The following is a 15048-nucleotide window of genomic DNA, read 5'->3' as shown; positions in this document are numbered from 1 at the left end:
CTTGATCACAACATAAAAAGCATCCAGAACTGCACATTGCTAAATGGGACCAAGCACTGGGGGGAAGCAAGGCCACGACAGAAGAACTCGGCATTTCCAAGGACAGTGACTTGCCCCAGAACTTTTTATTAAAAATGACAACATTACGTTGGTTTGGAAAGAAGAAATAAAATGCACTAATTTTATTTCCTCTTACCCTAACGTCTGAGATTCTTTCACACTTCAGATACAAGGTACTTATAAACCATAGAGAGCTTCATCTGAAAAGACACTATTGCCCACACTGAAAGACTTTTCACAGCTGAACAGATTGGGATAAGATAACAGAAATCTTGACAAGGAAAACCAGAGGGTGATGATATTTATACCAGGAGAGGCTAAAGAGACAAGACCTTCCGTTCTAGGAATCCTGTGTTCACCTCAGGGTAAGAATTGTCTCCCTATCATCCCATAGCAGCAATGTGGAGGATCACACAAATGCTTTCCCTGTCCTGGGAATCATGATGAGACCCATCTGATATACATCCTGAGTGATGAGCACATTGAAAATAAAGGGAAAGGGGAAAAATAAGGGAACGATATATTCTGCTCTCAGTTGAGATGTTTTATGAGCAGGAGAGGGAATTTTAAAGAGATTTTGAACTGGAAACATCACTGCAACACATCTGAACTCTGCCTGCAGAGTTTTATTTGCTCCAGATAGACAAGATCCTATAAATAGGGGCACAAATGTAAACTTAACCATTGGCACCTAAGGAAGAGACCCACAGAGCACTGCCTGCTTTCACAGCCTGGGAAAGAGATAGAAACATCGAGAACTCACCACAGGGGATGGAGAAAGTGCAATGTTGCCTATCGATGCCTTCAGCTCATCAACCGTTGCTGCGCTCTTCAGGATATCTTTAGCCTGCAAAGGCTTGATCTTAATGTTGAACTTCTTGCGCGCCTCCTCTTCCTCTTCAGATTCACTAGAGGAGTAGAAATGCTTTCCTTTGGTAGGTAGAGCACAGTTAAAGAAAGTTTCCTTTTGCTGCAAGGTCAAAGCCCTGCCATTCAAAGACTCAAGACTCTCTAAAGAATGCGAATTCCGTGTTTCCAAAATGCTTATCCTAAATGCTCAAGAGAAGGAGTAGTGTGCAGGGGCAAAACCTTTCGCCATGCCTGTCACTATTGTGTTAGCCCGGGGCCAGCAGAGCATGTGGGAAGTGGTGCTCACATCAATAAAGCCAGTCCTGGCTTAGCTCAGCAATGATTTCCATCAGTGTCTGGTTTTTCTCCCCACCGTGACTGCACTGGCTCATCATCTGCAGAGAACCAGCATTTTTCAGCAGTGGCTGAGGAAGAAAGTCTGCTTTTCCAATGACCCTTCTCCAGCTGTGGGAAGGAAGCTTAAAACCTGCTGCCAGCTTACCAAATTTGGCAGGAACATGGGCTCTGGTTATCAACACCTCCTTGCCCCTTAGCAGGACATCCTACAGGAGCTGCAAATTGATTTCTGCTCATTTTGCTTTTTTTGCTGTGCAGATCATTTCTGCCTTAAGACGGCATCCACTGTGACAAAACACGAGCACACAGCACCACAGCTGCACCCATTGCACATGGGGTGGGACATGGGGATCTCCATGGGGCACCCCACTGCAGTGCGCCCCATGCTGCTTGCGCCACCTCCTCACTTCATAGCAGTGAAGCAAAGGTAATTAAAATTACCTTCTGATCTATTGCCTGAGGCAATGCTCTCCGAGAGCCAATTTTAGCTGTGGAGTGACAGCTCAAAAGGAAAATAAAAAGGCAGAAAATAAATAATAATAATTAATAAATAAAAAGAGTCAGTGGCCTGCCCATGAACCCCAGCTCATCTTACAGTTTGTAAGCTGAGAGACGAAGCCAGCAATAAAGGATATAGCCTGGTTCCTCGGGTCGGATGCTGTATCCTTCCTCATCAAGCTCAGGTGAATTCTGGACAGGGCACAAAAAACAAACAAACAAACAAAACCCCAAACAATTAGGAATGTTAATTCTATTTCTGGAAAGATGGAGCAGCTCGTTTCACCTGCAGAAAGTGATGTCCTGCAAAGCTCTGCGCAGCCTAAGCCCACTGGCAGCCCCAGGGGCTGCACAGAGCAAACAGCAGGGGCTGAGCACCCAGCCTTGCAGATCAAATTTCTCAGGCAGAATTCTGCAACGGCCCTTCTTTCTGAAAATTTTTTGCAATGCTTTGTTGAAGCCCTGGGTTTTCTCCAGGCAGTGCTCCAATCACCTGCAGGGTGTCAGGCACTAAAGGCACCCAGCTTCTGGGCAGTTTTATGCTATTTAAATCAATATATAGATGCTAAATACGTATCTGAACACAACTAAGACCTAGATATTTCCCAAACTAGCCACCTAGAAAGCCAAAATGGCAACACGGCAGCACAGCCCAGATCAACCTGATGGGAGCTGCAGGGATGCTGGGTGGAGGGTGGATTCTTTGGGACACTTACATATCTATCCCAGTCGATCTCCGCATAAAATCCATTCGGGGCCCCATTCGCTTTCTTCTGCAACACATTGGAAAACAAAATTTACAACTTTTTAATTACGGAAACAAGAATACAGCCTACCTTATACATGTTTTTTGTCACAGCTGGGATGCCACTGGGTATTGCTGCAGCTGCCCGTGCAGGCTCTACAGAGAGCTGCTCTGCAGCTGCACATCAGTGATACACAACAGCATTTCCTATTTCTGGAAGATCTTCCATTGCACGTTCATTAGCTGAACGTATAACATTTGTTAAGGAAGAGAAGTGAAACGGCTGTTTCTCCACACACTGGGCTGTTCCAGCCCACACAGCTGGCAGCAGCAGGTGTTCCTGATGCCCACTGAGCACAGGTAGCACCGCTGCTTATCAGGAGATAAACATCTTCCCCAGAGCACGCTAAAAGAAGGATTCGGTTTGTGTTATTCAGCAGCTGAATCACCTGCAGAGCAAGATAGGTGTCACCGCTTCACAATGCGGTGAAGCCAGGTTGCAGCAGTGAGAGGTGTCTGGGCTAACCCAGCCGGGATGTGGTGTTAGTGCACATCACAACACACTGACAACATACACACAGGTTATTGCTGCTTAGGGCCAAGGGCATTCTGGTTGGAAGGAACCTTTAGCCCTATATTCCCTGTAGAACCCTTTGCTGGTCTGCTCCAGGCATCTGAAAAATACCCAAAGCTCCAATCGACCACTGCAAGGCCAATTGGGTACTGAAGTTAGGTGATGGTCTCGATTTTGGGCACCTAAATTAGATAACCCAGGTCTCTTTAGCTGCTGGAGGTAGCACCTTAGACCCCAGTTGAGGGCCTAATGCACTACTTAAGGGTGGCAGTAGCATGGGCGCTGGATCAGGCCACCAGCACCCTCTCCCCTGTGTTTCACCCAATGGTCCTCACGATGCTGCCCAAGAACAGAGAAACCTCATTAGAAGTACAAGTGTGAAAAACCAGACTCTGGATGCAGTTACATGGGACTTACTTGTTCCATTTGTTCACCTGACTGAGCCTACATGTTTTTTTCCTATATTCTAGATTTCAAAACAAAAATTACTCACTGTTTTTAACAACCCTTTCATAGCTGTATATCGAGCTCTGTTTTTCTTACCGAATTTTGCTTTCCTCCTGCACGCACACTCTCAGGTTTGCTATTGCAAGGTGGCTCATTGGGATGAGGGCTGGGAGGCTGGAACGGATTGGGGTTTGGCAGAAAAAGGGTTAAAGTATCGGGTGTTTTTTAATTATTTTTTCTTAAACACATAAAAATAAGTTACAAGGAATTAGTGAACGCACTACAAGGTTTTATAAGAAAAGAAGGGGCTTAGCTGTAGCTCCATCAGGAGTAAGCATGGCTTTTACTGGGGCAGGTAATAGGGCTCTATTCAGCAGCCAGTGGTTTGCTGTTTCACCTCCTGCTGCAAATGTTACAGTAAGAATAGAAAGAAGAGTAGAAGGAAGAATTATACTAAATGTCTCCATCCTCCAATTCCCCTCCACTACATTCAATGGCTTCATTTTACCACCCAAAAATTGTATTGCTGCATCCTTCAGCTTGCTGGAGCACTCAAGACCCTGTCTTGCCCTGCAACCAAGCTTAAAGAGCAAGCCACCCGGAAAATCAAGAATATGAGCCTGAATGAGAGGGCATGAAGCTCAGCCCCAGGTCCCTGCACACATGACTGGCTAGAAAAGGCTGCCCATAGCAGTTCTGCCAGTGGAGGGAACGGCTCTGGGCTGTTCCTTGCATTTCATTTATTTATCACTGCTGAATAGAGCCGTGGCTAAAGCACTACCTGAGCTGCGGACTTTTTTTAAATCACAATTTCTTAACAAGTGGCTTACAAATGCAGGGTGAGCCCAAAGCCAAGGATCTTGGATCAGGTATGAAAAAAAATCGATCTCGCTAAATGAGCAATTTGGCACCCCAATTTTTCTATGGCTTTGTAAAAGGCAATCCAGCATCGCTCTCCCTCCTGAGTATGTCTCATTTTTATTTTAAGGGGAGCTTCTAACATCTGAATTTCCTCAAGAAATAACAATCAGCACAGTCCCAGTCTAAACCCAACATACTTATTTGCAAAATTGATATCAAATGGCTAAAGGAGATGTGGTCAATCTACTACCCAGATCTAGCCAGGACATTTCTATCTAATGTCATAAACAAAAGCAGCAATAATTCAAAAACAAATAACTCCTTATTTTCAGTTTAATATAGAAAATAAAAATAGGTATCGGAAACAGCTGTTCCAGCTATTTTCCCTTAACTCATTGTACAGCAAATCTGACTCAAGCCAATTAGTGGGAAAAGAAATGAGGATGCAGAGCTGGGGTTTAGCAGGACACTTGGTCCATCTGCCCATAGCACTCGTCGGGTGCTTCTGTATTGCAAATTTCATAGAGAACCTGGAATATGTCATTATTTTAAAGAGATAACTTCTTACTGAAATTCATTTTCTATATTAAACAGAAAGGAAGAGACTGTTCACAAAATGCTGATGGTGGCTGATGGAGGAATTGGCATTTAAGTGGCTGTGGCAGGAGAGGGAAGCAGGACCAAGGTCTGTGCAATACTTACGATGCCATCCCTGTCTGGTGAGCCTCTGCAAAGAGAAAAACAGAAGTGTTAGGTCCCAAATATCTGACTGCACCACTGCCTAATTAACTGTGGAAATGGTTTTCTTAATGAATCCACAGCAGCAACAGGTTTAATTATGAAATTGTCAGCAAATCCAAATTACCCGTCACAAGTTCCTTGGGAAACCCACATGAGGGTCTCGTGCCTTTGCTCTTGCATTATCAGATGACATTTTATAGTATAGATTTATTAGTATGCAAAACGTTTCTGCCAATGATCACACATCCCTGGCTGAGGAGCTGGGCTGGCCCTTCCTTGCACCCATGCCATGGCCACAGCCCTACCCTGGATGTGCATCCTCTTCCAGAAAACAATAAATATCACATATACAGCTATTTTTCTTCTACCAGAAGCACAGTCACTTCTCTTTTGAGTGGTTTTGAGAATTGATGAGATTCCTTAGGGACCCTAATCCCCAACTGCTTATGGGATTTGGACCTCGGTCACAGCAAATGGCGTGGCAGGCTCAGCAGTCATATTTAAAAGCTGTCTAACGACGAAAAGACAAATATGTTTATGAAAACCAGACGGGCTGCTCTTCCACCTCCCACATGCTCCCAAGTTTTATGTGTTGCCAGAGATTTGTCACAAATTAATGTCTGACTCAGGGCATCATCAAAACCCTGCAGGGAGCCACATCCCACCACCCGGCTCTGGGTTAACAGAGAATAATGCCTTCCATTGAACTTCTCCAATTTGTTTGCGTCTGCCTCCCTTCTCTCTTATCTTGTATTTAATCTCTTTGCACAAGCGTCTCTGAATATTTTTGGAAGTAGCAAAGATCCCTTCTTCTGCATTTCCCCTATGCGCATGAAATGCCACCTCGTGCTCATCTCCCCAAGCCCAGTCAGTGGAGGGAAGAGCTGGCAGGTCCTTCACCACCGCGCTGCAGCATCCAGCGCATTGTCCCAGGAGCCAGGCAGCAGCAATGTGGTGGCCGCCACTGTGCCCTGGGGCTGCAGTGGCCCAGCCATGGCAAGGGGTGACCAGAGGGGCTGTTTGAACTCACCACCTCTTGCTGCTCCCACCATGCATTGGCTGCCAACGGGGGATTTGGAGAGCGCTCAAAGCTCTTCAGGGTGATGACCGTGATGCGACCCCGCAACGTACTAATCGCTGCTGCTTGCTAATTGCAGCACCTCCCCCACAGTGACCTTTCTCTGAGCTCATTACCATCATGAACACCCCAGAACTCATTATCTCTGTGTGCCACCAGCTTCCCCAGCCTCTACGAAGAGGAGGCTGTGAGCGTGGAAATCGTGGCACTGTCTGAAGGCAGGACCTAGACCTGGCTCCATTTATTTTCCGTGAGCAGAAGAGGAAGATGCAAAGCAGCCCATTTAGAATCACAGAATCATAGAATCACCAGGTTGGAAAAGACCCATTGGATCATCGAGTCCAACCTTCCGATAAACTATAAACGAAGCCATAAAGGCTGGAGCTCCTGGCTGTCCTACAGCCTGCCTGGCTGGTGGATGGCAGGTGGATGGACAGTCCCTGTGGTGGCCCCCCTTCTGCCAGCAGAACTCAGTGCTCAGTGCTGCACAGCCCTCTTTTAGGACGTGCTTCAGGTCCTTGCATATTTTTGCATCCCCATTTGCAACAGGCAAAGTCTCACAGGTGCACGTGCAACCAGGCTCACTGTGGCCATGGGAACATGGCCAGAGCTGCAATGAGTGTCCCTTCACACAGGAAACCTCACCAACCACTGCTTAGGTATAAAATAGTTCAGAAAAATAAATTAAGAAAAGAAAAACAGCTTTGGCTGTTCCAGACATGAAGCAGTTCTGGAAAGGCCAGGGCAATGCTGCAGATGTGGGAGCAGGGATACCTGCTGCCTTTCCCCTACTTCATGCTACCAGCACATGGGCTCCACAGGCTCGTTTGCCACTTTGCTTTGGGACATCCACCCCCAAACCTACCTCAGCGGTGGCCAAGAGCCCTCCCCAGGGTGGGCTCAGCACCCTACCAGCAGCTCTGCACCCATGCACATCATCCTGCACCAGATGTGGGGAGAACAACCCTGCCGGATGTTTTCCCAAGAAGAAAAACCATCTCCCATAGCAAAGCCAAATGAGCATCCTCTCCACAAGCCTTGCGCACCTCCACTAGAGATGCCCCAACAACATAGCCCTTCACTCTACAGCTGGCCTTGCTACCTGAATGAGCATCTGTTTAAACTGAATTTGCATCTAAAAAGATCTCAGCAGATGGGCAAATAAGTAGTTTGGGCAGAGATTAATCTGCTGAAACTCTCAGAGGAGTAATTTTCTTCTGATCACCGCTAACTGCCACTGTAAATTGCAAATACGTGGAGAACTGGCTTTATTATCTCTGGAGCTCCACTGAGGAAATATCTTATGTGCTGGCCACTGAATGTATGAGGGGAAACAGCTTAATTGTACTTGTTAATACAAAACCTGATCCAAGATGACAAATGCCTGTGATGTACCAACTTCCTTCCTGTCCTGGCACAGTGGCATCATTTTCTCCACAGTGTCATTAAAGTGGTTTATGTCTCATTGACTTACGTGGAATCAGTATCCTTTTCTTTCTTGCGTATACCAAAGGCCTTCCTTGTACGTTTTTTCAGTCCTGTAGGTAGAAGGAATATAAATATGAATACAATATTAATACACTTCAAATGAAACCTCCAAAAGGTCCCTTATTACCTTGTCAGCAGTAATTCATAAATAAGGTTAAAAAAGAAAAAACCAAACACAAGAAACTGCCAGCAGGACTTTGCAGGTAGTGAGTACATTTGCTGATGTCTTTTATTTGCTCACTTAACACTTATTAACTTGGTCTCAGCATGTGTGACTGCATATTTTACAGTTAATATTTCTAAGTTTACCATCTTAATTACATGCTCCTTTTCCGTGCTGTATGTGGATATCCACGCACAGTAGGGAAACCCCTCTTCAGTGTTTAAAAAAAATAATTTTGAGCCATGAAGCTGGTCATCTTCTGCATTGATTCTTGATCTGCACAGGGCTGAAAACCATACCTGGTACCAACAATGTCAGAGCTGGACGTGAAGCACCAGCAGACACAGAGCCCACTGGGTCAGTGGCCACCACACCGCTTTTAAAAACAGATGGAGGAAAGCAAGTTTATCCAATTTTCTCCCTCTTTTCCAGCATAAGAGATATCCAGAAAAGGGCTTTTTAATAACCACTTGCAGCAAGGACACCAAGGAAGGGATTTTGGAGCATTTTAAAGCACCATGTTTTGCTTGGCTTCACTTGTTTTTCCTGCAGATGACTTTCTGCCAGCGATGGGCACTCAGCCCCACTGCTGAGACCCAACCGGGGCTGGAAGCTTCTCTCTCATCAGATGCTGCCGAACACATCACTGCCAGTGGCATGACAGCAATTACTTAAGGTCACAGCATAATTTAGAGGTTCTGTTGGCTAAAGGAGACAGTATAAACCATGGATCTTGAGGCTAGAACAGCTATTTCTGCCCTCTTCCTTTTGAAGCTGCTTGGAGTTTTGCCTTGGTCTGGAAGTTACCCAAACATGATGTGCCATGGATCGGACATAGCTGCAAGGGTGCAGCAGTCCTGCAGAGAGGAAAATGCACTGTCTCACGCTGATGCAATGAGCCGGGACACAGCTCATACAAGGTGCGCTGTGCCAGAAACACACAGCTATACATATGCTGAAACCTGCTTTCTTACAAAAATACCATCTAGGATTCAGTGAAGAAACCTCAAGCTTCTACATCGAGTGATATGCTGAAAGAGACCAATCTCCTGTAGCTCCACTGAGATTGGCTCTGGACACCTGAGGAACGTGGGAGCATTAGCCCCAGGAGCTGCGTGCCCCAGCACAGTTCATTTTATTGATGCTTTTTGGGAAAACTAGGTTTCTCAGGTCTGCCTCCTGTTTTGAATATGCCCTTGAATTGGAATTATTTTCTGTTTTCCTAGGCATTGACTGAAGCATGCAACAAGCAAATTGTAGCTTTCCGCAGCACAACAAAATCAATGGATTTAAATTATATTATCAAAATATACGTGAGATGCTTTCAGGCTTTTGGTAGCCTATAGCTTGGTGTAGCACCAAGACAGCCATGGTATGGCTAGGAGAGGCTCCAGTTTTCCTTGTTATTGCTCATGGAGCTTTTAGGTTGGAAATTACCCCCCATGAAAGAGGGAACAAAGGTTCCTGAAAAATCACACGCAGGGCACTTCCCTCCTCTGCCCAAAGCAATAATTACATCGTCAGGGGTGAAGGAATCTCTATGGGACCCCACAGACTCCCAGCGTACAGGGTCCACGTGACCCTCCTGATAAGGGCAGCACAAGCAGCTGAGAGTGATGCTGAACCCCAGAGGCTCCTCCTGCAACTCTGCACGGACAGCTTGGTTTTACTACATCTTGCCTCGCAGCTTTCCTGTAATTTTTTTCAGGGCTCAAGCAAGTTATTAATATCTGAGGAAGATTTCCATTGATCACACCCTCTAGAATAACTTCATCCTCCAAACTCAAAGCATGAGGGCTGAAAAACCCCAGAAATGAGACGTTGTTTAGTCTTAATCTGAAGAAGTGCCCAATTTGGCTAAATTTTGTATTAATGAAGCCTTCTGCTCAGTTATATAATAGACCCACCATCTGCTGGAAGTGGCAATGATTGAAGGGAAAAAGGGATATTTAGGAAAGGCAGAACAAAAATGAAAGTCTCCTTTGAAGGCTGTTGTCAAGAGCCAGTGGGAGCAGGTCCCTTGCTGAACCCCACTGCCCTCACAAGGGCCAGGCATTGCCTGCCTGACCCCTGACAGTGACACCAGGGAGGTCCACCGTTCAGTGGAGGAAAATGTGGTGATTATCCAGGAGAGCTCAGCTTTCAGGTGACTGCAGCTCAGAGGAGCTCATGCCTCCCTTTATCTGGTCACCCCCACCCCAGAGAGCTGTTAAAAATACCCTGTCTGATGGTGCAGGGACAGAGCTGGGGGTGATGAACAAAAGGGCACTGGTCTGGTCCTCAAGCCTCATTTCATTCAGTTTTAGCAGCTGAAGCACCATAAAACCAGTCCTGATATGAATCATTCTTATAAAAAAAAATAGACCTTGTCCACAGAGGGAATGATACATGGAAATACTATGGGCTATGGGGAACTTCACAGGACAAGACAAATTTACTGCTGGAAGAGAAAAGGTGATTGTAATTCAGGAGAGAATGAGGAGAAGAGGCAGTGAGGCGGAAGAAAGATGGGCATGAAAGAAGAAAATGAAGCACATGTGGGACATCAAGGAGTGGGTTGCAGAGCATGGAAGAGCTGAAATCACTGCTCTTTAAAGGAGCACCTAATGCAGGTCTAATCCCACTTCTCCCAGTCAACAAACGCTGGATCCAGACTGTTTTACAGCAGGAACACCTGGTGATCTGCATGGCCCAGCAATGGCAGAGCTGGGTAAGACCAGTACAAACAACTCTTTGCATCACCTGAAGACACAGCCCATTCCTTCAGCTGTCCCCACTCCATACCTAGCACCTCAGGGAACACGCAGGAAAGACACTCAGCTGTTCCTTGCTCCTCCAGACCAGTCCCATTGCACATACCCAGAAGAAAGGATTTCCTAAAGTCCGGTGGCACGCATGGATCATACATGGTATGCAGAAACACATCTCCTTTGACCCATATTAACTCTGCTCAGCAGCGCCGTAGCCTTGAGCCGCAGATATCTCTCTGCTACAGTGCTACCAGATGTGTCAGAAAACTGAGGATGAGGTCCCAGGCCACTGAAAGTGCCAGAGTGATAAAGACGGGTGTGATGCAGTATGCAGCTAACAGCAGCACCAGAAGGGAAGAATTTAAATCCCTGTAGCTATAGCCATTCAAGCCCTCTCCATCCATTCACCCCTGGGACTTCCTACCTTACTCACAGGAGGAACATTAATGCACTCAAGTATGTTTCATTAAGAATTACAGAAGTCCCTACCTGCATCCCCGGAACCTTCTCCCTGGTGTCACATCCAAAATACAAGAAAAGACCCATCTTTTCAGACTGCCCAGCACCATGGAGGAGGCAGCACATGTCTGTTTTAATCGCACCCTAAAACTGTTCATCGAGTTGAACCAAGCTGAAGCTTTATTGCAAGTTTGGTAGCACCAGAGAGGAAGGGCAGGCACAAAGTCTGCCTTCGCACTGGTAGCCACTGCGCTCCTCGCTGCTGTTTTAAAGTTCAACAGCTGATTTCATTCTGCATAGTTATTACATGGCTAAAACAGAGGCAGGCTGTCCCTGGTCTCTAAGTGCAAAAGGCCATCCATTACCCTCAGCCGTGATTTAGTTGATGCTCCTTGAAGAGGCACAACAGCACCAATAAGAGCCCTGTCCTGCTAGGCCAATACCTGCATGAGCAAAGGCAACACCAAATACTTCACCCGCACGTTCTGCTCAAGGATCGGTGGGATATCCTTCTTCTGAAGGGGACATGAGATTAAAATGTTTGTGGATGAATGTTTGACATCCCTACTGCCTCCTTCAGCAGGTTTTCCTCAAAGAGCCTCATGCGCAACAGCCCAGAGTTGTTTGTGCGCTGATACCCACACAGCAGTGGGAATACCCATAACCATAGCAACGGCCACAAAACCAGCCTTGCCCACAAAGGCCAAACGTGGAGAAAGCCACCAGCCTCTCCAAGGTACGACAGCTTCACATGCTGTCATTAGTCCTCATCAAGTCCCCAGCTTTGAATGCTCATACTCAAAAGCACAGAGCAGCCACAAGCCAAGGCTATACTAACCGCTGTGTGCTGGGGATCTCATTTCAAACACTTTTATCGTTTTTTTTTCCCCAGTATACTTAATGATTGGGATCTGATAAATAACAATTAATCCTTAAGCCCCATAAAGCTTTCTGAACTTTATTCTCAAAAGCTACCAATATCTTATCTTCTATACTGAAGACCTAACACCTCTAGAAAGAAAAATAATTGCGTTGTCCCAAACCCACTTGTTTGCACTCTGTCCCCAGGCAGTGAGAGTAACTGCTTTCGGACCCCCAGATATTGAGGAAGGTCCTAGCAGAAGAGCTACTTGGGATGACGTGCCTCATAAAAGTAACACACCCCTCAAACAGCAGACATCAGTCAGAACATCTTTGTCTTAAACGCTCTTTTATGTTGACTAAAGAAAAAAAAAAATTACTGAAATTAGTTCAACTTAGTCTGTGCAGGAAGATAAGCATTATCTATTGCTGTGCCAGAGACTCAAGAGCAAAGGACCTGTGGGGAGGGGACAGAAGAGGGGGGAGAAATAAGGGGAAATAAGAAAGAATCACTATTAGGTTCGTGGTTTTTTTATTTTGGTCGTGTTAATTTCTTTTTTTTTTTTTTTTTGCACATAGCTTGGAGCAGATTGGAGCAATCCTCTTTCCCCACTGCACACAAACCTACATGTGCTCTTACTGAATAACTTTGCTGGATCCAAAGATGTGGAAACCTGCTGTTGTTTTATAGCCAAAGGACTTTGTGTTTGGTTTTGGCTTGCTTTACTAGAAAATAATAATCTTTTCCTCCTTTGCTCAGCAAAACAAAACCAAAAGCAATAAAAATCTACTGAATTCTCCAAGTCATATCCAGATGAAAAAGGCAAATGGTAAATTAAACTTTAAGAACTACGGGCACAACCACATCAAGCCCCATATAAATAACCCAAACAGCAGCATCTCAAATGCTTTCTGCAAGTCAGCTCAGAAATTTCCTCTGGTTTGTCACAGCAGTCACCTGCACCTACACCTCAGATCCAGCTGCTGTGTCCATGTAATTTTACATGAAAATGGGTATATTTTGTCCATGGCAAAACCAGAGATTCCCAGCTGCCACAACCTCAGTGGCAGAACACTCAAGTCTCAATAACTGCACTGCTTCAGTATATGTTATTTCTGGTTGTGCCCACCCTATATGTAATTAAATTAGTATACATCTACATAATATTCAAAATGCCTTACCTAAACCAACCTTTGTATTAAAGCTCATCACCAGCCTTTCAGCAGGCTTAATAACAGGGTGAGGAACTGAGCCCTCTGAATACTGCCTCGACACAGTCAATATTTTAACCACCTTCATTTACAAGTCTAATTGCAGACCTTACTCTATAGAGAAGAGAAGATGGACTATCAGCAAGCAAGAGACAGCCAGCAATGGTGTCGGCAGCCCAAGGGGGCTCCTGCAGCATCCTTGTCCTGCATGGGCAGGGGCTACAACACGAGTCCTTCATGAGACGAGGTAGAGAGTATTGCTGAGGAGAAGGATTTCATCCACCAGCATCCCCAAAAGCTGAAGATGAGCCGGCAATGTGTGCTCACAGACCAGAAAGCCAACCATATCCCAGGCTGCATCAAAAGCAGTGTGACCAGCAGGTCGAGGGAGGGGATTCTGGGCCTCTACTCTGCTCTCATGAGACCCCACCTGGAGCCCTGCATCCAGCTCTAGAGTCCTCAGCACAGGAGGCACATGGATCTGTCGCAGTGAGTCCAGAGGAGGCCACAGAGATGATCAGAGGGCTGGAGCACCTCCCATATGAGGACAGGCTGAGAGAATTCAGCTTGTTTAGCCTGAAGAAGTGAAGCTCTGGAGAGACCTTATAGCAGCCTTCCAGTACTTAAAGGGGACCTACAGGAAAGATGGGGAGGGGCTCTTCATCAGGGAGCGTAGGTATAGGATGAGGGGTAATGGTTTAAAGCTGAAAGAGGGGAGATTTAGAATAAATATTATGAAGAATTTTTCCCTGTGAGGGTGATGAGACACTGGCACAGGTTGCCCAGAGAAATGGTGGATGCCCCATCCCTGGTGATGTTCAAGACCTGTTTGGATGAGGCTTTGAGCAGCCCAATCCAGTGGAAGGTGTCCCTGCCCATGGCAGAGGGGTTGGAATTAGATGATTTTTAAGGTCTCTCCCAACCAAAACCATGTTACGATTCTACAGGGTCTGCTGCTGCACCCTGCTGCCTGCCGTGGTGGCACTCCAGGCTCCAGCCACAAACCCATCACCATTGAAGACCACAACAAGCAATTAATAACATACCATACCATTGCCTCCACGGTTACCTGATTCCTCTCCCAATTTAAAGCAGTGCACTTCAGCTATTGTAGTAGACTAAGTTTTAGTAAAGATTCACTTTTTAACCAGTAGCACTTGTATTTTCCAATCTCATGCTGGTCTCTGGCCCAGGAAAGGCTGTGAGACTCACCAGGCTCCTGGTATTGCAAATAGCTTTGTGTTTGCCCTGCTGTGGTCTCCCCCTACTTTTCCCTCCCCTTGTCGAGGGTATTTCTGGCATTAGCCTTCCATCCTCACTGCAAAGTGACATAAATAATGCATGCTGGGTCTCTTTACCAAATGTCTGTCATCTCAGTCAATAAATTACCCTTCTTATCCCCTTGAGGAAATCAGTTTTAAACTCTTCTCTATTTCAGGTTGACTGGCTTTTAGGTTCCACCACCACCCCACCCCCCCCACCTCAATTCTCAAAGTTTCCTTTCCGTAGCAGGGCTAAATTGCCCTATTTTACACTTTCTGAAACACAGAGTCTCGAGCTCCCTGTCCCCAGCAAGCACTGTGATTCACTGCTCTCCCCAAGCCTCTCCTATGTGTCTGCTGGGTCCATCCCGCTCAAGCACTTGGCTCCACCATCCAAGATGCCCCATCTTCCACGGCACACAGACGTCCTTTAGGACCACAGCTTCCAGGAAAAAGACACAATGAAAATACTTCTACCAATTCAACAGAACAAAACAACAAAATAAAAGCAGCATTTCTCACAGCTCAGCTCCTCTTGTATCAAGAAGAAATAACCCAGAACTTCTTTACGGAAAGATATCTGTCCTGAAGCAGATCATAGTATTTTGCTTCAAATCTACTACAACCAGTACACATCCACACT

At 45.9% G+C, this 15048-nt stretch overlaps 1 protein-coding gene across 1 annotated transcript in view; it reads right to left on the bottom strand.

Annotated features, from left to right (window-relative positions):
* The window catches only part of SGIP1 (SH3GL interacting endocytic adaptor 1), a 54649-nt gene that overhangs the window by 27553 nt on the left and 12048 nt on the right, over nucleotides 1-15048 (bottom strand). The window contains exons 2-7 of the mRNA XM_069861973.1: nucleotides 7685-7748; nucleotides 5094-5118; nucleotides 3627-3704; nucleotides 2481-2537; nucleotides 1902-1956; nucleotides 824-999 (exon numbers count right to left, since the gene is read on the bottom strand). Of these exons, the coding sequence (XP_069718074.1) occupies nucleotides 824-999; nucleotides 1902-1956; nucleotides 2481-2537; nucleotides 3627-3704; nucleotides 5094-5118; nucleotides 7685-7748 (455 nt within the window). The remainder of the gene's footprint in view (nucleotides 1-823; nucleotides 1000-1901; nucleotides 1957-2480; nucleotides 2538-3626; nucleotides 3705-5093; nucleotides 5119-7684; nucleotides 7749-15048) is intronic.

The sequence above is a fragment of the Phaenicophaeus curvirostris genome, chromosome 8 (assembly GCF_032191515.1).
Source record: "Phaenicophaeus curvirostris isolate KB17595 chromosome 8, BPBGC_Pcur_1.0, whole genome shotgun sequence".
Classification (NCBI taxonomy): domain Eukaryota; kingdom Metazoa; phylum Chordata; class Aves; order Cuculiformes; family Cuculidae; genus Phaenicophaeus; species Phaenicophaeus curvirostris.
The sequence above is the reverse complement of the archived record's forward strand: the minus strand, read 5'-3'. Positions and strand labels throughout refer to the sequence as shown.